The sequence below is a fragment of the Sceloporus undulatus genome, chromosome 6, assembly GCF_019175285.1.
Source record: "Sceloporus undulatus isolate JIND9_A2432 ecotype Alabama chromosome 6, SceUnd_v1.1, whole genome shotgun sequence".
In the NCBI taxonomy this organism is placed as follows: Eukaryota; Metazoa; Chordata; class Lepidosauria; order Squamata; family Phrynosomatidae; genus Sceloporus; species Sceloporus undulatus.
Window position 1 is genome coordinate 168,982,195 of NC_056527.1, and position 23,588 is coordinate 169,005,782.

Below are 23,588 nucleotides of genomic sequence, written 5' to 3' on the forward strand. Positions count from 1 at the left end.
GATGATGATGATGATGATGATGATGATGATGATGATGATGATGATGATGATATCAAGCATGAACTCTCCCTGGAAACAAAATTTCCAAACACTTCTAGGTGAATTTATGCATCTGTCAGACTCCAACAGCTCTATCTATCTATCTATCTATCTATCTATCTATCTATCTATCTATCTATCTATCGTTTAAGGTGCAGGCTTTGCCCTGTTTTGCTTGGATGCCCACTGAACCTCACAAGCAACTGGATTTTTGCAAAGTCCAGTGACTGCCTACATGCACACGCACACATGTCCTCATTGGCTTTGCAAGAAATCGATATTGCAAAGTCACTCACAGTCAACACTGACCTTCCTGTGGCATGGAAAATGACTTGGATCTAGTCCCATGTCTTGTGGGGTTTGACCACTCTTGGTTTGGTCCCAGAACCTCCTTACACCCGGGATCTTTCTGCCTCACAGCCTTCCTTCTTCCAAAGAAACTGCCACCATTTTCTTCTTCTATCTCTGTGAGTTCCACTCTCTCTCTCTCTCTCTCTCTCTCTCTTGCCTGGGGAATTGAATTGAATTTTGTTTTATTGACCTAAGAGGAAGGCTCAGCTGTAGTCTGGGTGGCCTTTTGCTGGAAAGGCACTTTGTCTGGCAGGATGAATAATTGAAGCCGTATAGATCCTTTAAGTGCTTTTCCGAGGGATGCTGGGCTTTCAGTGGTGAGCTGGCGGCAACCAAGCCTTTCTCTTCCATGCCTGAAAGCTTTCTGCTATTGCTGTTGCATGGTGCCTCTATGCTCCATGCTCTCTGTCCTTTGGGTCTGAAAGGTGAGCTGATTCCTGTTAGCCACATCCCTTCCTTCCTTTTGTCATGGCCGCCTCTCTCCTTGCCATTTCTGCTGCAGCAGCAGCTGGAGACTCCGGTCCGGTGGGGCAATGAATCCAGGTTTTATTTGTAACATTAAAGATGCTATCTAAGGGCTGAACCCTATCCCTAAAACAGCTTCCACTTCCCAAATTGTGAATTTTGTATTGCTTAAATGTGCACATGCTCTTCTAGCAGTGCATTTGTTAGCACACTTGGTAACCTCTTCCACATGTGCAGTGTTCCCATTCAACTCGAAGGTTACAGAGTACAACCAATTCATAGTTCCACACATGGAGATTTGCACTATGAAACTTCCATAGTGTAGGCTCTTGGCCCATGTCTCCTCTATGTGCACCTGCCTGGAATTTGAGATTTTCAACAGAGGCCTTGTTTCATATTCTGTCACTTGGAGAGGCTAAGCTTCACTCTTGTAGCACCACAGTTGTGAAACTCAGTCTGCCAAGGGATGTATGACTGGCTGCTGCATTACCAAACTTCCAGCTGGCAGCCCAAATGATACTATTGGGCTTGGAAACTGGTTTTAAAATGGTTTTTAATCTGTTTTGGAAGGAAGGAAGGAAGGAAGGAAGGAAGGAAGGAAGGAAGGGAGGATGAAATAGATTCTGAGGAAGTCTACAAAAGCTTCTGCTGCAACCTCTTTCACAGTTAGCTCTAAAGATACTGCTAGATCCATTTGCACACTGATATTATAGACCAGTGGTTCCCAAATTTTGGTCCTGCAGGTGTTTTGGACTTTAGCTCCCAGAAGTCCTAGCCATCTTGGCCAATAGTCAGGGATTTTGGGAGCTGAAGTGCAAAACACCGAGAAGGCCAGATTTTGGGAAACAATATTCCCGACCAATGGTTTCTAAATGTTGGTTACCCCCCGGGTGTTTTGGACTTTGGCTCCCAGATGTCCCAGCCAGCTTGGCTGACAGTCAGGAATTCTAGGACCTGAAGTCCCAAACATCTGGAGGACTAAAGTTTGAGAACCATTGTTCTAGACTAACATGGCTATGTCTTTGAACTAGACTCTTGTACATCAGCTTGAGAGCCCAGGTAGGCAGAAAAGTGATTTATAAATCCCTTTTATGAATATTAAATAAAACCAGTGACGATGGAACAGGGAAGAGAAGAACAATGGAGACAACTGGAGAAAAGGCAAAGACATCTCATAAGGAGCGTAAAGGGAAGTCAGAAGGTGCAACTCAAAAGAGGCAATGGGTTTGGTACTATAGAAAAGGAGAGCAAATGGACCCTTGTTTACAGGAGAACTGGCTCCTACTACTTGCAAAGAAGGGCCAGAGGAAATGTGTCTCATCTTAGGAGAAAAACAGGAGCTGCTCATTGTCTGGACACTCAAAGCCCTGGAAGGAATGGCTGTTTTTTGTTTTGCTTTGCTTTAAGTGTGGATTGTGCGATGTCCTCTCCATTGTGTTGGCCTTCCTCCTGGTCATCCACGAGGCAGAAGAATTCTGTGTGCAACAATAACATCTATACGCAGGGTTTCCTTGTTGGCAAGAAGGAAACAGTAAGGGCAGCATCAGCTGGAGGTTGCTGGTTTCTTTTCAGTTGTTGTGAAGTTTGAAAGATCCCTTGAGTGACATTCCTGGGGTCTGAGGTGTTTGCTCAGAAATGGAGAACTGTGGACTTTTTGTCCCCGCCAAAAATTCAAAGCCAGACCCCAGCAAGCAAAAAACTAAGAGTGAAAAGGGGTGGATCAAAATGCCCACCCCAGATATGTGCATTACCTGGAAGGTCCTCGTGCAAACTGGGAAAAAGAGCAAATAGGAAGCCCAACCTCATTCTCTAAATGTTATACCCCAAAACTGCTATCAGAGGTATCAAACTGCAATAACTGTGGATACATCCTTTGTCCTTTGTTGCAGGCAAGACTTCTCAAGGAGAATCCTGGAGGGGCCATCTCATCACCCTTGGTCATTTTGGCCTTGGTGTGATGTTTCTTCACATCCTTAGAATGGGGTTTGAATGCCCTGACCCTTCCAGGGTTTAGCAGAGTGGTTCCCAAACCTTGGTCCTACAGATGTTTTGGACTTTGGCTCCCAGAGTTCATGACTGTTGGCAAAGCTGTCTGGGAGTTGAAGGTTGGAGCAGAAAGGAGGGATGCAGAACAAACAAATATATCCTCCTTGGCTTCATTGCTCAGGTTGCATGATCAAGCTTTTCTTGGCATCGTCCTGGGATTTCATAAAAGTGAGTCAGACATGCAGCAGACGGGTCTGGCCTCACAAATGGCTAAGATTTCTGGGGTATTTGCCAGCAAACGGGAAGAGAAGCTTCCGCTGAGATATGCCTTTGGGGTCGTTGCTGTGTATTCGTAGAGTTCCTGTTTCTCAAAGTGCTTCAAGGAGAGACAAGACCATAGAAACCATCCAAACTGATGGATCTCCTTTGTCCTGCAGCTCCTGGTGACTCACTCAGGACAATTGCTTTAGTTCCTTTGTGTCAAATAAGGACACTTGCTGGTCCGCCTCTTTCTTTCTCAAAACGACCCTCCTCCTTGTGCACACCAGCTTTGGATAATATTTGCAATGCAAACATTGTCATCCGCCAGGGTCCCATGTTTGCATTCCTGTGCGCACCAGGTTTATATTGTATATCAGACACAGACTTATTTAATTTTTTTAAGTGCAGGTAAGATGTTTGCTTGGAAGGACCATAGACCTCCACACAACCCTGGAACTAACATACTTTCCTGAACAAGAGCATCCTTGCCTGGCTTCAGAAGCAAAGTTGGGCCAGGCCTGGTTAGCACTTGGAGGGAAAACCACCAGGAGGGAATATAGCTTTTGAGAATTCACTGACTGAACAAAAGAGGCTGGGGGAAAAAATAATCAAGCTACTTCATATGCAAGGCGAGCAAGATGAGAAGAGGAAACGGCTTTTGATATTATAATTTTTCCTGAACATGGAAAAGTCCGGGTGTCAAGGCACCATTGAAGAGGCTGGATTCAGCAAATCCTACAATATAAATGGAGCCTCATTACAGAGGATTGAAGGGTCTTTTGCCTGCGGTTAAGTCTCCTTAGAAATGGTTTTTTTGAAAGTGGTTTTTAAAAATTGAAACCTAAGTGTCATCCTGACTTAGAACTGTTTCCGTTCTCCCAAATGGATGGTTGTTTTCTGCTGCAGCTTCCTTCCTCAGATCCAAATGGCTGGGAAAAGGAGGATCTTCCAAATGCCAAAACCCACAGTTATATTTCTTGCAAATCCAGAAAAAACGAATATGCTAGGCAAGGTGGTTTAGAGATGTATCTCAAAGCCCACCTCTGAACCAGGGGTAGGTTCAGGGGCTTATTCTCATTTCCCAACCATCCCCAGACCCCGAGCAGGCTGTGCCTACCCCTTTTTGGATGAAACTGGAAGAAATCAAATGACTGCTTCCCATTTTATCCCAAATGTAATTTTGGATCTAACCAAGGTTCAGAAGAGGGGAGCAGAGCTTCTTTCTTTTTTTGCAAAAAAGATTCACATCCTGGTTGGCTTCTGGGTGTATGATTTCCATGAATCTGCTGTGGGATCCAGTCCAGACCTTGACGGAGATATTCAGGGTGCTGGATAGGTGCAGCACCTTGGATAGCTCTTTGAAGTTTCAATTAATACCTGGGGCAGATTCGGGCTCAGAAATTACTCTGGGCTTGCGTAGCATCACTAAGAGTTGGTGTCACCCCAAGGCAGTAACTCAGGCTGCCCCTATGGCTGCCTGGCACACCCCCAGTTGCCACCCTTTGCCAACCAGGCTATCTATGCTGGGTTCTGTAGCTCCACCAGTTACCCCAGTAATGGACAGCTTGATGGAAGGGGATGGACAGGGGTCTTGGGATGGATGGAAGCAACTGCCCAACCAGTTGTTCACCTCCTTCTGGGGTGTCACCTGGTGGGGTCCACACTCCTCGTGCTCCTTAGTGATGCCTTGTATAGCATAAATCTTTGCATGCAGAATGATGCATTGCTTGTGCAACAAATGCACATCCATGGGGGGGGGGATTTATGCATGCCCATTCAGTCATGGTGAGCTATTGGGTGGTCAAAATCCCTCTGAAGAAATCTTGACCAGAAAACCCTGGCATAGGTTTGCCTTGTTGTTATTGCTAACCACCCTCAAGTCGGTCTTGACTCATGGCAACCCTGTGGATGAGACATCTCCAAGACACCCTATCCTCCACTACTCTTCTCAGTTTCTGCAAATACATACCCATGGCTTCCTTAAAAGAGCCCATCCATCTAGCATCTGGCCTTCCTCTCTTTCTAATTCTGTCCACTTTCCCTAGCATTAGGGTCGCCATAAGTCAGAAACAACGAAAAGTGCCCACTAGATTCCAGCATCAATGTCCAACTAACAAGGGTCCAACCAGATGCCATTGGCTGGACCTGATACTAACTCTGCATTTGTGTGATTGTGATTCCTACTAATGCAGTTGCTGGGAGCATGCACAGCTGGGATTAGGAGCGCATGGCCTGGGACCGAAGCCACACTTCCTTTCTTTTGCTTGCATTTAGCTCAAGGGAATCAGGGAGTTGTGAGTCACTCCCCAACGAGATCTGGAAACGGCTGGCTCCTTTTGTGAGAGAGCCTCTGTCTTGAGACTTTCACATGACACCAAGGAAACTTTATTGGGAACCGTGAACTTTCTTCCTTTGGGGAGAGGCCCCCTACAAGACCCATTCATCCGGGGGAAGCAGCTGGCTCCAAAAACATCAGCTCCTGCTGCTTCTGCTGCAATGGTTCTCTGGTGAAACTGATGCACAATAAATAGCATCTCCCGGATGCAGTGAAACTTGCATGTTCCAGCTATGGTCAGTTGTTGTTTATAGGAAGCAGAGATGGGAAAGGGTTCCGAGACAAATGGCTGAGTTGTTACGGAGGGTTTCCACTCTTTAGGAAAATCTGGTAGAGAGTTTGGCTGAATTTGCTCACTGGGTGCATGTATGTGACAGACAGCAAGACAAAGGAGAAATAAGACATATGCAATAGATGAACTCTTGCAAGCATCAGTTTTCATTAAGTGGGCCCATTGGCTGACTTCCTACTGAGGCCCAAAGCATGGAAAAGTTATTTCTGGAGACCTTATGTTAATTAGGAAAGAAATCAAGGAATCCACAGAATCGTAGAGAGTGAGCTCATTGAATCAAGAAGATTTATCTGTGTGTCAACTCACCATTCTGTAGTAGATCCAATACTCCAAAATCCAAAAAGGTCCGCATGGCTGGCTGAGTCAGTGACACCTTTGCTTTGTTTCCTGCACAAAATTATTAAAAAATACTGTGTTTAAAATTACTTCTAGGCTATGTGTATAATAAAGGATATACAAAGCATAAATTAAGTTCATGTTTAGGCTTGGGTCCCGCTTCCAAGATTCCTCATTATGTATATGCAAATATTCCAAAATCTGGAAAAAAAACCCCCAAAACATTTCTGGTCTCAAGAATTTTGGATAAGGGAGACTCAACCTGTATTAAATTCTATATTTTTAATGTTTTAATGTTTTAATTCTTTTTATTTTAGTCTATCTGTTTTTATGGTTTCAACTCCTCTTGATTCGATGCTATTTTTATTCCTCTGCATTCTTCATCGTTTTAAGTAGTTCAGATCTATTTCATTTGCAAGCTGCCCGGAGATCTCAGGATAGACAAATTATGAATATGAATTAATTAATCCGTTGCTAAAAAGTGCCCGGTGTGTGTTTTGTTTGGCAGATGTCATGGCGGCCGCAGTATCGAAGCTCCAAGTTTCGAAACGTCTATGGCAAAGTGGCCAACCGGGAGCATTGCTTTGACGGGATCCCTATCACCAAGAACGTCCATGACAACCATTTCTGCGCAGTCAATACCAAATTCCTTGCCATAGTAACGGAAAGTGCCGGAGGGGGCTCCTTTCTTGTCATTCCGCTGGAACAAGTAAGCCGGTCTCTTGCTTTCTTTGTCTGATAGTCTTCAAACAAACCTCTTTGTTTGTCCGAGTTTGTTGGCCTTTCAATCCTGGGTGGGAGGGGAGCAGGGGGGAGACTTCCTTTGCTTTCTTTTCTTCCAATGTCAAGCAAAAAAAGCTTCCTCCATTTGGAAAAAACAACAATATGGTGCCAGTATCATGAAGGTAAAACATCTGGCTGGGTTGGGATCTCTCCACCTCACCATGGAGGCATGCTTCTTATCCTGGAAATGCTTGTGCCGCTGGGATTTCCCAAAGAGGCTTGCATGGGTTTTAAAAATTAAAACATCAAAGTCTGGGCCATGAAATTTTAAACACCAGACCCTTTCACAGAGTCTCTGGAAAGGGGCGTCTGTCGGTAATACTCACTCATGGTCCACAGCTTGCAGAGGATGCTTGAGTTGCTCCTGATGCTTGCAGCAAACTCCTGGAAAGGTTTGGGTTGTGTCTCTTGGCAGCTGGAGGGGAAAGGAGTGACTTCGGATTGCAACTGGACCTGATTCTTGTCCTCCATATGGACACATCTTCACACAGGGCTCTGAATTCAAGCTGCAATCACCCTCTTCTCTCTTTATAGATGAGATTCCTGGGACTAGCTTGGTGTAGTGGTTTGAGTGTTGGACTACAACTGGAGACCAGGGTTCGGTTCCCAGTTTGGCCATGAAACCCAATGGGTGACCTTGAGTGAATCACACTCTCTCAGCCTCAAAGGAAGGCAATGGCAAACCTCCTCTGAACAAATCTTGCCAAGAAAACTCCATAATAGGTTCACCTCAATGTCTGTATAAGTCGGAAAGGCACATAACAACAACAACAGCAGCAACTCACTTGTTAATCCACTCTGATTGTCAAGGCTATATATATCTACAAATGCCAGAATAGAGGAGGGCCAGTTTCCCAGTTTCCCTAGCATTCATTAGCCCTCCATCTGTTCCATTCCAGCCAAGAAGACCTGGCTGGTGGACCTTACAGATAAGGTTTCATATGGTTCCTTCTCAAATTGGCTCATATTGGGAGATACAGTCTTTCAAATACTTTCAAAACCAGGACTTTGAATTCTGCCCAAAAACGGATCATCAGCCAGTGAGGCTATTTCATCTAGAGAGTTATATGCTTCCTGTAACCAGCCTAGATTAGAAGAGAGAATTTTATGTATGTCCCCAAACTCTAAACCTAGGTTTCCATCGGATGGAGCCATGACACTTAAAGCAGTATAAAACGGAGATGGTTGGGGAATGTAGCTATTCTCAAGCACCTGGAGCATGGAAAAATTGCAGGAAATTTGGACTACAACTTCCAGAATCCAGAACCAACATGGCCAGTTGAGGATTCTGGAGGTCGTAGTCCAACTTTAACTTTTCTAAGCTTTTCTAGTCATGCAGAAGGTTGCCAGTGTTGATCTCTGGTTGGGATTTCCTTGCTGAACCGGTCAAGGTGGGCAAAACTAAACTGAGCGGTTCATGTCCAGAGTTAGCCTTATTTTCATCTGTGAAACAATGGACCATATCTGGGTTAGTTGCTGGAGGTGGATGAGACGGGCATGGGAGAAAAAAGGGAGGATATCTTGGCTTATTTGCATAATGAATGAGAAGGTTGGAAGGATAAAGGCATCCCTGATGAGTTTCACAAAGATCAGCTGGAGACTCTCAAACCCAGCAGGCCCTCTTCCTCATTAAAAGGCTTCCATATTTAGCAGATACAAATTGAGGTAACCTAGAAACTACAGAGAGGAGCAGATTAAATTCAGGAGTCCTTTGCTATTACTGTATATATATCTCCATGCTGGCTTTTATGAAAATGACTTTCTCCCACCATCCAGAACATTGCCTTCTCTCTTGGGGCATCTGTTCCTCTGAAATCGTAGCTACTTGCAATAAAGAAGAAAATATATAACTATCTCTCCGTGCTTCTGTGTTCTTAACCCAAAGCCAAAAACCCTCCCACGCAGCACACGGGAAGCCAAGGAAAAGCTCCCAAGAAGTCTGGGAGCGAATGCAATCTGCTGCAAGGAACCAGCAAATTCCTTAACACAGACATGTTTAGGAGACCAACGTCCAAAATGCACTGCAGAAATAATCCAGTCTGAGACAGCTTTAACTGCCCTGGCTCATGCTAGGGGATCCTGGGAACTGTGGTTTATTGTGGCATCAGAGCTCTCTTGACAGAGAAGGCTCAACGTCTCACAAAACTACAGTTCCCAGAATTTCCATCCTGAAAGTGACCATTAGCCCCTCAAAATTTTGTTTCTGTTGGGTCAGGATCATAGATCATAGTCCAGAGAGAAAAGGCTGCGGGGTGTGTGTGTGTTGTGTATACAGTTTGGGGGGACAGAGATGGTGTGCAGCCTCCCACAAAATCGCCCAGACCCAGACAAAAGAGTGCAATTTAAACAGCCATTATAGTCGCCAGAGAAAGTGTGTGGTTCTGCAATAACACTCCTGTCTAGTTCCCAGCATTTGTCCAACTAGAAATGATTCGGATGGAGAGTTTCACCCAGATCTTCTTTTCCCATCTGCAGAATGAATGGGAGCAAGAGGTGCCTTTGGAGGGAGGATTCAATAGCCATTGTAAAACACTTTGCACACTTTTGTCCAGAACACACACTGCAGAAATAATCCAGTTTGACACCGCTTTAACTGCCCCTGGCTCAGTGCTAGGAAATTCTGTAAAGGGTTTTAAGAGACATGTCAGAGAGAGCTCTGGTGCCACAATAAACTACAGTTCCCAGGATTCCCTAGCACTGCGTCAGGTCAATTAAAGCGGTCTCAAACTGCCTATTTCTGCAGGGTGTTTGGGACCTTTGATTCCACAATCTGAACGTTAAAAGGTGCCAATGTGGCATAGTGGTTTGAGCATTAGGCTCTGACTCAGGATTCGATTCCCTGCTTGGCCATGGAAACTCATTTAGTGACCCTGGGCAAGTCACACACTCTCAGCCGCAAAAACCTCCATGATAGATTCACCGTAAATTGGGGATGACTTGGAGGCGCACGATGACAACAAATCCTAAGGGGTTGCATCCGTAGCGAGCTTGGCCTTGGAGGACACTGAAAGACATGATCCAAAGTGCCTGCCTGCAAACCATTAACTCGAGATCCATGACACTTTCCTACCTGTTGCAACCATTTAACACCCATAAGGACAGGTTGCTTACCTGTCACAATATTTCTTTGAGCGCAAATTCACGCAAACGGGTTATTTCTGCGCCTGCGCAGTTAGCTTCAGGACCTTCTTAGGTTCCTTCATCCAATCGGTTTGACCCCGGAGAGTCAGGGACCGATGATGAGCGAAGCCGGGCCGCCATTTTGGCCACGGAACAAAGTTGGGATCAACCCATAATAACTCTTCATCAGAAGAATGAAGGCCCTAGAAAAAAGAGTAGAACCAAAATGTTCTCGGTTAATTCTTTCTAGGTTCACGTTTAGCAAGAATTTCCTATGTTAAAAATTGGGGGAAAGATTCCAACGGAAGAGGATTCTGTGAAGTGTTTTATATGTTGTTTATATGTTTTTATGTCGTGTTATGTCTTTTGTGTAGAAGCTTTTGTGGGGTTTTTGTCTATTTTTGTACGATTTGGTCTAATAAAATAATAATGATGATGACAATAATAATAATAATAATAATAATGAAGAAGAACGAAGGCCCTCAGCCACGAAAGCAAGTCGAAGGGCCATGAAAAAGGTTTTCCTTAGCAATGGGAGAGGCCGCGCAAGGCAAGCGAGGAAGCAAGGCCAGTGCCCATTTTATGAACTTTACTCAGAGATAAGAGGCGTAACTGCACCAGCGAAGCGGCTGCCATTTTAAAAGTTCCTACCCAGGAGTACAAAGGGCCATGGCCAAGCGCGCCAGCGAGGCGGCCACCATTTTTAAAAAATTCTCCTCGGCAATAAAAAGGGCCTTGGCCAAGCGCGCCAGCGAGGCGGCCACCATTTTTTAAAAATTCTCCTCGGCAATAAAAAGGGCCTTGGCCAAGTGCGCCAGCGAGGCGGCCGCCATTTTTTAAAAATTCTCCTCGGCAATAAAAAGGGCCTTGACCAAACGCGCCAGCGAGGCAGCCGCCATTTTTAAAAAATTCTCCTCGGCAATAAAAAGGGCCTTGGCCAAACGCGCCAGCGAGGCGGCCGCCATTTTTTTAAAAATTCTCCTCGGCAATAAAAAGGGCCTTGACCGAACGCGCCAGCGAGGCAGCCGCCATTTTTAAAAAATTCTCCTCGGCAGTAAAAAGGAGACTTTACTAAAGGCCCCGGCGAAGGGGGCAACCGCTTAGAATTTTTTTCCTCAGAGAAGAAAAGGGCCTTGCCAAATGTGAAGGCAAGGAAAGCCGCCATTAAAACTACTTTTACCTCAGAATTTAAATTCACATTAAAATACACAGAGGTTTGTTTTAAAATATGACCAACGGTGTTAAAACGCAGATTGATCCTGTCAAAATGAAATTTTAAGAGGTCTGACAGGAAAATGAACCTCTGAAGAGTTCCTCTAAATGCGCTGCTGCTGCGGAAACAAGGAACTGAGGGTTTAGGCGGGAAACCGGCCGATAAGGCAGCTGCTGCAGTGCTGCGGCCAAAACGCCTCTAATAGCGCTAAGAAGGTTCTGGAACTAACTGCGCAGGCGCAGCTATAACCCATTCATGTGAATTCATAGACCACAAAGAAGAAAGCATCTCATAACAGTGATCTGTGTTAGTTCTCAGTACCAAACAAACAGGGCTTCCGCATTGCAACAGAGTCACTGCCTAACATCAAAACCTATCTGCTTTGCAAAAACAGAAATGGGGCTTCCCACTTTTTAGACAGTGGCAGCGTTTGCGTTGCAGAGTTAATGCAGTTTGACATCACTTTAACTGTCATGGCTCCATCCTGCAGAATCCTGGGGTTTTATAGTTGGGTGAGGTAATTCAGCCTGGTCTGTCAGAGCGCTCTGGTGCCTCCCCAAACTACAAATCCCAGGATTTTGTAGGATAGAGTTTGACCTAGATCTTTTTTTCCATCTGCAGAATAGGACCAATAAGTGCCTGGCAGGGAGGATTTAATACCCATTCAATTGTGTGCCCAGAGGCATATGTTGAATCCACAACCTGAACTTTAAAAGGGCTGTCCAAGGTGCCAGTGTGGTATAGTGGTTTGAGCATTGGATTATGACTCTGGAAATCAGGGTTCGAACCCCAAATAGCTGTCAAACAGCTTGATTTCGGCAGTGTGGTTGTATATCTTCTTGGAAGCCAGTTCCAGCTTGCAAGCCTCACTCTTCATCCTGATAGATATCCATTTCAGTAGATATCAAAAGCCAGCTGCAAAAGACACGGGGGAGTCATTTTAACTGTTGCAGTTTGGTTTTCCTGTTTGCAAAGGTTCGAGAAAGGGAAGAGAAACCAGCTTTTGCAAAGTAAAGATTGCTTTGTGCGAGCTTTCCTTGTATAAACCTGCCGCTGGAGAGGCACCATCTTTGGTCTGGTGCCAGAGGGCAAGGGATGGGGAATCGTGCCACTGGCCTGAGGAAGCTGCGTTGGCTCCTGGCATGCGTCCTGGGATGGCCAGATGACCTCAAAGCACTGTGAAATGTAGGACATTTGAGAAAAATGGAGGGTACAGCAAAACGAAAGCTCAAAATGCATGCTTCTTAATCATGCTCAAAATGGAGGACACTTCATTCTGGTCAGAAGGTTGGATATAGGACATGCCCTGGAAAAGCATGGCCGTTGCCCATGAACCTGGCACACCACCAGATCAGAAGGTATTCTGCCTCCCATCATCCGGACAGACGAAGGAGCTTCTCTCTGCTATGCAACACCTGCTCCATCTACAAATCACCTGCAAAACTCTTTTTTAGTCCTAGTCTTGATCCCATGCAAGACTAGGACTAAAACCTTAGACTCAGGGGACTGACCAGCAAAGATCCATTAAAAGGTTTGGGCTAATTTGCAGGGCATTTTTGTCAATCGGTGAAGCCTTCAGGAAGATCCTGGGCAGAACTTTGGCCCATGCTAGTTGCCGACCCCAGTCTCCAAGCAACACATTTCTGATCAAGTTGCCACCTGGGCAATGCAGCCAGGTTGCTTTAATTTTGCAAGGTAACGTCTTCCCTGCACCAAGCGATGTCAAAGACAACAAGCACACAGACGCACACGTCTCCATAGCAACTTTTAAAGTGTGGAATGACGAGGTGAGCGCCCAGAACAGCTGTCAGGGCGGAACGAGAAAGGGAAACCTTGGCTGCTAAATGACAGGGTTTTGTCTTAATGGCAATATATTCCTGGGCTGTTGCTGTTGTTGTTTACATTTATGCATAGGAAAAGTGCTTCAAAAACTGCAGAAGCCGAAAAACCCAAAAACAAAACAAACCCAAAATTCCAGCTGGGAAAGGTCTTACTCATGTGTAAGTTCCCCCATGGAAGTGGTTGGACATTTTTGTCCAATGCAGAGCCTGTCTGTATTCAGTCCAAGGTTGCAAATACATGCACCTCTTTGAATTGTGGTGTTGCCAATGTGGAGTTGGAGGGCTCCAGTCATCCAGTCCAACCCCATTCTGCCATGCAGAAACACAGAACCAAAGCACCCCTCACAGATGGCCATGCAGCCTCTGTTTAAAAGCCTCCAAAGAAGGAGACTCTGCCACGCTCCAGAGCCCGGCCTCCGTCTGTCTCTGGCTGGCCAGGCGGCTCTTCCCTGGGGCAGAGAGAGTTCTCCCTTGCCCCTTTGTGCTTGGAGGGGACGATGGGACGGGCATGACCTTTCCTGCAAGGCACTTCTCCTTCTGGACGCGGTCCTTCCGGTCCTTCCACAATGGCCGATTGTTCGGCCAGGCAGCTGCAGAAGCTGCAGAGACCCACCAGAGTGTATCCCTCTCTCTAGTGACTCTGGCTTGGTTTATAAATAGGATTGAAATACAGAAAAATAATATCTGACATAATTCTTCCCCTGTAGGGTCTGAGGACGGCGTGGCCTCATTCGGATCCCCATCCCGGTCTTTGTCTGCACAGTTCAAGTTCTGCATTTTGGTTCTGCCATATATAACCCTGTGGGTCCATCTTCCAGCTATCTTAGCCTGGATGTGGGGCTGGAACCAAGGAGCCAATGCTTTGCATCCATGCATGCTTGAAGATTCAGGAAATGTTGTGCACTGGTGAATGCATGCTTTGCAGGAGTGTCATCCCAGAGGAATGATCTCCAAGGAGGGACCAGGGATGCACCTCCTATCTTGGATTTTGGATTGAGGTCATCCGGCTGCAGCCAGAAAGCAAGAACAGCTGGGATGCCAAGCGGAGTACGGCTTATTCCCTTATCTCTGCCCCCATCTGCCAAGCCGGTCTTCTTGCATGACCCGTTGCCTCCAAAACTGCCTCATTTTAAGGATCAGGGGAGGGGAAGAAGCTGCGGAGAATGACGGCAGCCACATCCTCAGGGATGGGTCTGCTTGGCTCTGGTGCCGCTTCTTGCACAAAAGAGAGAAATGCAACCATCAGGTTCTGCCTTTCTCTTGTCATCCCTGAGCAAGGCTGAAAGCATCCACTTTGCAATTCCCAGCCTCTGATGAACTGCACGGAAAAGCTGCACGTTGTTCCATTTAGCCAAGGCTGTCCTTCACTTCCTCTCTTTGTTCATCATCCCGGTCAAATGCACATGGTTTCTGAGCATCCCCAGCCAAACTACCACATATACTCAACTATAAGTCAACCTCATGTATAAGTTGAGGGCAGGTTTGGGGGCCAAAATGATAGGTTTTGATATGACCAGTGGATAAGTCAAGACTTAGGGACACATAACAAAGGATGTAAAGGACGAAGCAAAGGAAAACAATGCCAACGGATTTAGAAAATCCCAGCAGGCATTACTGTTTATGCTCACCCTAAAAGACTGGAAGGATGAGAGCAGGACAGACTACGCTCTTGCTTTTTACCATCTTAAAATAAGAGTTAAAGCACAGTGTTTACATTTGACCTGTGGATAAGTCAACTCTGGGTGTTTTGGGTCAGTCTTTTGGACTAAAATTTCTAGGCTTATACATGAGTATATTCATCGCTTCTCAGCCTTTTGGCTAAGATCAAGTGTATTATCTTTGTGAGTATATTCAGTAACCCCTTGCTCTTTTAATGTGTCTGTGTCTGGAGTCCCCAGTGCAAAAATGCAAAAAGGGTCTTTTAAAAATACAACCCAAAGAAATACTTTCTGACTTATAGCAATCCTGAGGTGAAGCTCTGGATTTGTTCAGAGGTGTTTGCCTTTGCTTTCCTCCGAGTCCGAGAGTGTGCAAGCAAGGCTCACCTTTGCTTTTAATGTTTACAGAGCCGTTCTCCTGGAAAAAGCCCAAACTCTGCAGACTTTGAACTGCAGGCTGTTTTTCTTTTCCTCTTTTAAAGAAAATTAAGAATCTAAAAACGGAACTCAGTGCAAGTCTAATGCAAGACTCAGGATTAATGGAGTGCAGGGCTGGCACTTTCTTAATTGCGGCACGTATTACAGCTGTAGATTTAATGCGAAAAGCAATCTGGCCACTAGAAAGTTGAGAGATGCTTCTTCGCACCCTCTTCTGGTCAAAGATTGGTAAAACAGCCCTCAAAAAGTAGTTTTGCTGAGGAAATGTCACTACCTTTGGGCTACGTCCAGGTGAACAATCCGACTGAACACAAGTCCAGTGGATCTAATGTCTTATTTATTTGGCAGAGATCCTACGTTCAGGAGACGGAGCATAACTTGATGCTCGTGAGGTTACATGGCTGTTATGCAATGCTGCTTCATTACTGAATTGTGATATTGCACAACTAAATGTGCATTGTGCATTAATCCACAACCATTCATAACGCACATGAGTGTGCAAATAACACTTCATGGGGAACCCTGCTTCTAAGCCTGAAACCAGATTGCCTCTGTTGCTCAACACAACAAAAGTTTGATCTGCAAGCATAAAGCAATTTAAACCTGAGGATATTTACCAACCGGTTGCCAAAGTTGTTTGATGCATGGCTTTGTTTTGGTGTCAAATTTAGGACTCCTTCAGCTTGCGTTCAGAAATAAATGTCATTCCATGGACTCATTTGGACATTTCCTCTGTGATCAAAGGATTCAATGATGTCTTAGCTGTAAAATGCCTTTTGCATTATGTGTTGCTACTGTGTCAACCTGCAGGGATATACCATGGCAAAAGACTGATTGGTGTCTTGCACACACTTGTAAGATCCCCAACAGAAGCATCCGGACATTTTTATGTAACCCAAATAATCTCCTTTCAGTTCAAGGTTGTGGAAGCAGAGTTGTGCATTGAGTGCCATTGCTCATTCAGATACACGTTATGACTTGCACTTGGATATGAGTTGCATGTTACACATTAATGCAAACTGTGTATTGTGCAGGGATGTGCATGAGCATGTGACGTCTTGTCTCATTACACAATGTTGCCATTCAATACAAGGACTGCATCGAACAATTGACGAGTGATGCTTTATGAGGAGATTTCCTCCTAAACAACCCTGAGGTGGGATATCAGCTAGCCCCCGCCAATGCTTCCAAGCATGGTTTAAGAATGTATCTTTAGGAGTGCCAAATAATAAGTCTCTGGTGGGGTCATCCAGCCCCAAGTCCTCTTTCCAGCAATGTCCAGTGGATGAATCTCAACATACACAACACGCACCCTGCCTAACCTTTGCTCCCCAGCAACAGGAGTCCTGGAGCATCATTAACCAACTAGATTGAGAGGAGAGATAAATGGGAAGAATTAGGCCAAGGGATCATGGGGAAGTGGAGGAGGAGGAGGAGGAGGAGGAGGAGATTTTGCCACCAGAGGAGTAGGAGGCAAGGGATTATAACACTGTAGAGTTGGAAAAGACGCCCAAGTGCAACCCCTTGCCAGTGCAGGCAATCCACTCTCCAAAGGTGGAGTTACACATTGATTGCATCAGGCAAGGCTTGTGTTGAATGGCAACATTGTGCAGTGGTGCCGAGACGCTAAATGTGCAAATGAACATGCAGTGCTCAATCATATCCATGCACAACAGTGAGTGCACATCCATGTGCAATGCTCAGTGTGCAACAGATCCCTGGTAGTGCAGTGGTTAAATGCCACTAGTGCAGCCACAAGGTTGTGAGTTCAATCCTGGAGGGCTCCAAGGTTGACTCAGCCTTCCATCCTTTCAGTCGGTAAAATGAGTACTCAGCTTGTTGGGCGCAACTGGCTTGTAAACCGCTCAGAGTGCTGAGTCCACTATTAAGCGGTAATTTGGAGACAGGTCCTATTCACACAATCCGGTTTAATCTTCCTGGCGATCTGCTCACTGCCATCAGGACAACAAAGGCACAGCTGTATTTATAGACTGTGAGGAAAGCACACCCATTGAAGAAGGGAGATGATGGGACTCTGAAGATGGGTAATGATGAAAAGAGAGCCACATCAAATGAATCTGTCGCTGGTAATGTCAAAACAGGCTTCCTGGCACAAAAGTGGAAATTACCCGTAAGTCAGCAGCCAGCTCTAGCAAACCTTTGAAGCTTTCAAGAGTGACTGAGCATCAAAGCAGCCTTTGCTTATGAAGCCTGTTTCTTGCCTACCTCTTGTCTACTACAATCCAATTCTTCCTCGCTTTACCTCCTTGCAACCTCTATGGAGAGCAGAGATTAAACAGCACCTTTCTGGATTCAGGGTCCTGTACAATGTCGATTTGCATTATTAATTTCAGCTTGGCATAATGGTTGCACTGCACCATCCTTCTGTTGGATATCAGCATTGTGCAAATGATGGTGTGTCTCATCCATAGGCCTGCTAGTTGTCTCCTTCTGCAGTGAGGAATGGCATGCAGGGCTGTTTCTGCAACCTCAGTGAATGAAATGGTGCATGATGGGTTATACACCATACAAGAATATACAACTGCATGGTTGGGATCCTACAGATTAGTCCTAACTAAAGTAGACCCATTGAGTCAAATGCTGAGTGGTGGTGAGTCAATGCATTAGTGCCTCCAGTACATTCAATGTTGTTGTTGTGCGCCTTCAAGTTGGTTCAAACTTATGGCAACCCTAAGGCTTGGGGTTTTCATGGCAGGTTTCTTCAGAGCGGGTTTGCCATTGCCATCCTCTGAGGCTGAGAGAGTGTGACTTGTTTAAAGTCCTCCCAATGGGTTTCCATGTCCGAGCCAGGATTCGAACCCTGGTCTCCAGAGTCATAGTCCAGTGCTCAAACCACGTTGTTGGCTCTCCCTGCACCACTGTATTTTGTTTAAAATGTTGGAATTTTTATTTTTATTGATTGATTGACTTTACATCTCGTCATTTCTCCCACAACGGCATTGGCAGACCCTGCTGATTCTGTGTTTCTTTCCTTTCTGCAGACCGGCCGGATTGAGCCAAACTACCCCAAAGTGTGCGGCCACCAAGGCAACGTGCTTGATATCAAGTGGAACCCTTTCATCGAAAACATCATTGCATCCTGCTCAGAAGACACCTCAGTGAGTAGGCAGCGTCAGCGTTTTGGTATGGAAAGGTTTTGAGGGAAATAATGGTAAAAGCAAGAGGGGGTTTCCTGCTTTAAAAGTCTGTATTTGGCACATGTTTCTCATTCCCAATGAATCCTATACCATGTGAGGGAGCCTCTGTCCAGGAGGAATTTCAAAACGTCCCCCATTTTGCGCATGACTCAGAAGCAAAAACTATCATCATCATCATCATCATCATCATCATCATCATCATCATCATCATATCCCACCCTTTCTCCCAGGGCTGGGACTCAGGATGACTCTGCAGTGCTTTGTGTTTTGTATGAGTGTTTTGTAGCTTTTATTTGGTCATGTCCTACATTCTTCCTTTGAATGCCTTACATTTTGCAATGCCTTGTCCTTCTTTGCAGTGAGGACATCTGGTTGCCCTGCTTCTTCCCAGTCTGCTTCTCCATGACACTCTGTGGTACACTCTTCCCTTGAATGCCCTACATTCTTCCCTTGAATGCCCTGCATTTTGCAATGTACTCTATGCTACATTCTTCCCTTGAAGTCCTGCATTCTTCCCTTGAATGCTCTGCATTTTGCAATGCCTTATCCTCCTTTGCAGTAGGATATCCAGTCACCCTGCTCCTTCCCGGTCTGCCTCTCCATGAAACTCTGCTAGGATTTTGCAGGTGGATGGATGGGGGAGTCTTTCTATCCCACCTTCCTCTCTCTTTCTCTGCCTCCCTTTCTTCCTCTCCTCCTTTCTCTCTCTTTCTTCCTTCCGTTCTCTTTCTGAGCTCCCTCTGCAGTTCTCCTGTTTCCTCTCCCAACCTTGACAAGGTCACCTGCCTCCCTGCAGCAGAAAGAAGGTGGGGTTTGGGCGCAACAAGGAGCTGCGGCTGGCAAGCCAAGTCTCCTGATGCCAGCGCATGTTTCCAGCACTTGGAAACAAAAGAGGGAAGAAGGGGGAAGGAGCAGAGACCCAGAGATTTCCCCAGATTGCAAGACAAAAATAGGAAAAAGGCAGGGATAATCAACTGTGGCAGAACCAAGGGCCAGGTTTCTGCAGCTGGGGCCCTTTTGGGGCCACAGAGAAGCTTCCAGAAGAGAGCATTCCTTTTATTTTTATTTTTATTTACCAACTTCTTGTTTTGTATTGAGTTTGGTTGGGTTTTTTATAAAAAGCATTTTTGGCAGTCTATTGCTAGAATCCTGATTTGTCTCATACATGTTATAAATTCCCACATCAATGTGGTTAGATGTTTTTGTCTGATATGTACATTCAATTTAAAGTTGTGGATGTGGACTTTTGCATGGGGTGCCATTGCAACAACGATGAGCATTGCACATGGATGCACATGCACATTTGGTTGTACGCTCATTTGCACACTTGGTGGCTTAGTTTAGTTATGCATTGTCACTACTCCACACAAGGAATGTGCTGCACAATCAAAGCATAACAGGCAGATAGTTGCACTATGCATCCCCAAAATTAGATCTTTGTGTATGTGGCCTCCAAAGGATCCCAGGAGCTGAAAATGGGTCCAAAAACCTACCAGGGTTGCCCTCCTGTGCTTTACGGAGAAATGCATTGATTGGGGGACAAAGATGTTCATAGCAAGGAACCCATTCTATCTGGGCAGATGGGCAGAATGAAGCCATTTTGCCTCACCTTTTGCTCTCCTCTCCTTCAAGGTCCGGATATGGGAAATCCCAGACGGAGGCCTGAAGCGCAACATGACGGAAGCCGTCCTGGAGCTCTATGGACACAGCCGGCGCGTCGGTCTGGTAGAGTGGCACCCAACCACCACCAACATCCTCTTCAGCGCCGGATACGACTATAAGGTGAGCGAGGCAGAGACTTTCTCCTCCATTGCTTTTGCAGAAACAGCGTCTATGGGGCGCTTGCGCCAACGGAAGGTAAGTTAGATCATGCCTGCACTGCAGACACAAACTGGTTTAACAGATGTTCCATTTTCCCCAGAGGACCCTGGTGATATAGGAAGAAAGAAGGACAGAGTTTACGGTACAAATAATTTTTCTGAGGATGCCAGCCACAGATGCTGGCAAAACGTCAGGAATAAACTCTTCTAGAACATGACCACACAGCCTGAAAAACCCACCAAAAAACCATTGTGCTTATAGCCCTCTGCATTATCGTTCTTAGGATTCTTGGAAGAAAAGGAACAAGTAAAATGGTCTAAAATACCAGTAAGATGTAGTCCTAAAGCCACATCATGCTACAGTTATAGCACTGTGATTCCACTTTAGCTGCCATGGTTCCTTCCTATGGCATCCTGTGAATTCTAAGGGATACTAAGAATCTAGTACCTCACCAGACTACAAATCCCAGGATTCCATAGGATGGTGCTTAGCGGAATTATAATCCCTAAAAGACCTCTCACCTATCCAGTTTCCCCCTCTGCTTTCTTTGGACTGATAACGTTAGGAACCAAAATGCAATGAAGACCAGAGGTTCTCCTGTAGAAGTGATGGGCCTGATGTCTACCCATGCATCTGAGTCGCCCCTAGGGTTGCCAAATTTAAATTTGAGGATGGCTCCTGTACCTTGAATGGCTGTGAAAATGAAGGAATCCAGCAGAATTTACCAGTTCTGCAACAAGGTAACACAGAACCACTTCTGGAGTTCCTTCTTATACACAACCATCAAAGATGCTGGAGCCTTCTCTAGTTTTCACTTTGTCAAACCCAGCCATTCCAGTGAAACCTAAGAGCAATCATTTAGGCTCATCAAGAAACAAAGGAGTTTTCGTAAAGGATAAATTGTACCCCTTTTATTACTTGGACTACAGGTTTCTCCAAAGGCCTTCTTGGACCTTCTTCATGTAGTCCTTCTACAACTGGTATGGAAACCACAGCAGTCATCTAGCTACAAAGAACAATGGGATGTGTCTTTTTCTTTGTCAGGTTCTCATCTGGAACCTGGACATCGGGGAACCTGTGAAGATGATTGACTGCCACTCTGATGTCATCCTTTGCATGTCCTTCAACACGGATGGCAGCTTAATCGCTACCTCTTGCAAAGACAAGAAGCTCCGGGTCATTGAGCCTCGCTCTGGCAAAGTCCTCCAGGTTGGATACTTCCCTTTAGAACGTAGAATTTTACTCTCAGAAAAGAAACCAAGTCACATTACGTATTACTGAGGTTGCCTTACAGGCCATTACTTGTCACTATTACTGCAGTCTAGCAAAGTAACTCACTGAGTTGCTCCTTACCATTACTAGTGAAGCTGCTATTGCACTGTGGCCACATACGAGAAAATTCTCCCTGGTTCCCCCAAGTGGACAGTTCAGATATTACACTTCCAAAATCCTGGAAATAAAGACACCAGGCATTGCAAATTGATCCTTCCCAGCTGCAGCATGAGGCAACCACTTGTGTCATGTAGTCTTTCTTCCTCTTCCATCCTCCTCCTCTTACTCCTTCTCTTCCTCATATGAATCCGTAGCCCCCTCTTACACCCACACATACCTACACACACAATAATGAGTAACCGGTAGATAACCTTTTCCTTTTCAACTGAAAAGTAGTAAATTACATCCATGGCTGCAACAGGCAAAAAGGTCACTCCATCTCATTCCTGCAAAAGGTAACTAGTTATCCACATAATTCGTTAAAAGGTGAAAACAGTTCATTAAAAGGTTACTTCATCTTTACACTTAGGGAGAATGTGGTCCCCTCCCCTCTGTTCCGGGGTTCATGGCATCAACCCTCTGTTCTGGGGACCATTTGCATCCTTCCAGAGGTTTTTGGATTGAAATGTTCCAGCAGCCCCTAGCTAACATTGCCTGTATAAGGAATGCAGTCCAATTACACCTGGAAGGCTGCATCATTCACACCCCTGCTGCAGAATGAGCATTTTAAGGAAAAAGTGCAAACCATCCCAAAAGATTCTTCCTAGCCTGGTAAGATTGCCTCCACTGACTCATCCGTCAGCGTCTAAATTTAAGTGTCACCTTCAGAGAAGCAAAAATGTCAATCACTAGAATAGAAGGGATGCACTGCATATTGCAGTCAAAGCGTCAGGGAGCTGGGAGTTCATTTGCGACTTTAATCTTTTATTAATCAAATGTTGTCTTGGGTAAAACTGTTTTTTAAGTGCTAGGAATTCTGAGTGGCAGATCTGGAGGAACATGGCCTCAAATGAATTGTCTGCCTCAACACTGGGAGGGGACTTTTAAAAAGAGGGCCTGCTTGGGATGATCCTGCCTTGTCTTTCCAGGAGGCAAATTGCAAGAATCATCGCGTGAACCGAGTGGTCTTCTTAGGGAACATGAAGAGGCTGCTGACCACGGGGGTCTCCCGGTGGAACACGCGGCAGATTGCCCTTTGGGATCAGGTCAGAGAGCTATTGCTTTTCTCTCTCTGCTTTGTAACCTATATGGGAATGGGGGCTCTCTGGTTCCCCCAAGGGGACAGTTCAGATACTGCACCTTGGAAATTCTGGAGGGGAAAGGCTAAACGTATTGCAAAACAATGCTTCTCAGCTGCAAGAAGAGGAAACCACATGTGTGACCTTTCTTTCCCTTCCTCTCCACATTGCTCAGATGGCGTCATCCCTTATAATCATTAAATAAAGTTTGTCATTTTGTATAGCATTCATGTACTGCCCCTCAACTCATCATAGCCTCCAAGACAAAGCAGAATAGATAACAACCTTTAAAACATGACATGCATAAGTGAAAAGCTTTTTTAAAAAATATAATATAGATATAGACTTGGAGTGACAAAGTTTTAGCAGTTAGGAAGCCCTTTAAATGTCATGGCTGCATTCTATGGAATCCGGGGATTTGTAATTTGGCAAAGTACTGAGAATTCCCTGCAAGGATAATTTAGTTTCTCCCCAGAACTAGAGCAGAGAATTCCAAGCACAAATTCTGCAAACTATGAATTCCGGGATTCCATAAAATAGAGCCAGAACAGGTGAGTTGGCAAGAAATAGCTTTCATTGTGCCATATAAGACATACTGTGCCCCGAAACAGTCCAGATTGTGCTTTTCCTGACTGGGAATTAAATAATGATGGATGTCCTTTCCCTCTGTCTCTCTCTCTGCCTATCCATCCATTTCTTTGTAACTTTTGCAGGAGGATCTATCCATGCCCTTAATAGAAGAGGAGATTGATGGATTGTCGGGCCTGCTTTTCCCTTTCTACGATGCTGATACTCACATGCTGTACTTGGCAGGCAAGGTGCGTGAAAGCAGCCTTCGGTCACAGGGTGCCTAAGGCGTCCTGTGGCAAGGAGTTCCAAAGTCTTGATGCCTTTCTCTCCAAGGTGCACACAATATGCACACCAATCATCCACATAGTTTCACATATACACACACCAATCATCCATACACATTCAGGCACA

General features: G+C 45.4%; 1 protein-coding gene and 1 pseudogene across 2 annotated transcripts in view; both read left to right on the top strand.

Annotated features, from left to right (window-relative positions):
* CORO2B (coronin 2B) overlaps positions 1-23,588 on the top strand; it is a 48,249-nt gene that overhangs the window by 17,508 nt on the left and 7,153 nt on the right. For both annotated transcript variants that reach the window (XM_042472329.1, XM_042472330.1), the window contains exons 2-7: positions 6,574-6,774; positions 18,121-18,237; positions 19,909-20,058; positions 21,142-21,306; positions 22,458-22,574; positions 23,321-23,425. In XM_042472329.1, the coding sequence (XP_042328263.1) occupies positions 6,574-6,774; positions 18,121-18,237; positions 19,909-20,058; positions 21,142-21,306; positions 22,458-22,574; positions 23,321-23,425 (855 nt within the window). The remainder of the gene's footprint in view (positions 1-6,573; positions 6,775-18,120; positions 18,238-19,908; positions 20,059-21,141; positions 21,307-22,457; positions 22,575-23,320; positions 23,426-23,588) is intronic.
* On the top strand, positions 14,821-14,886 carry LOC121935830 (annotated as a pseudogene).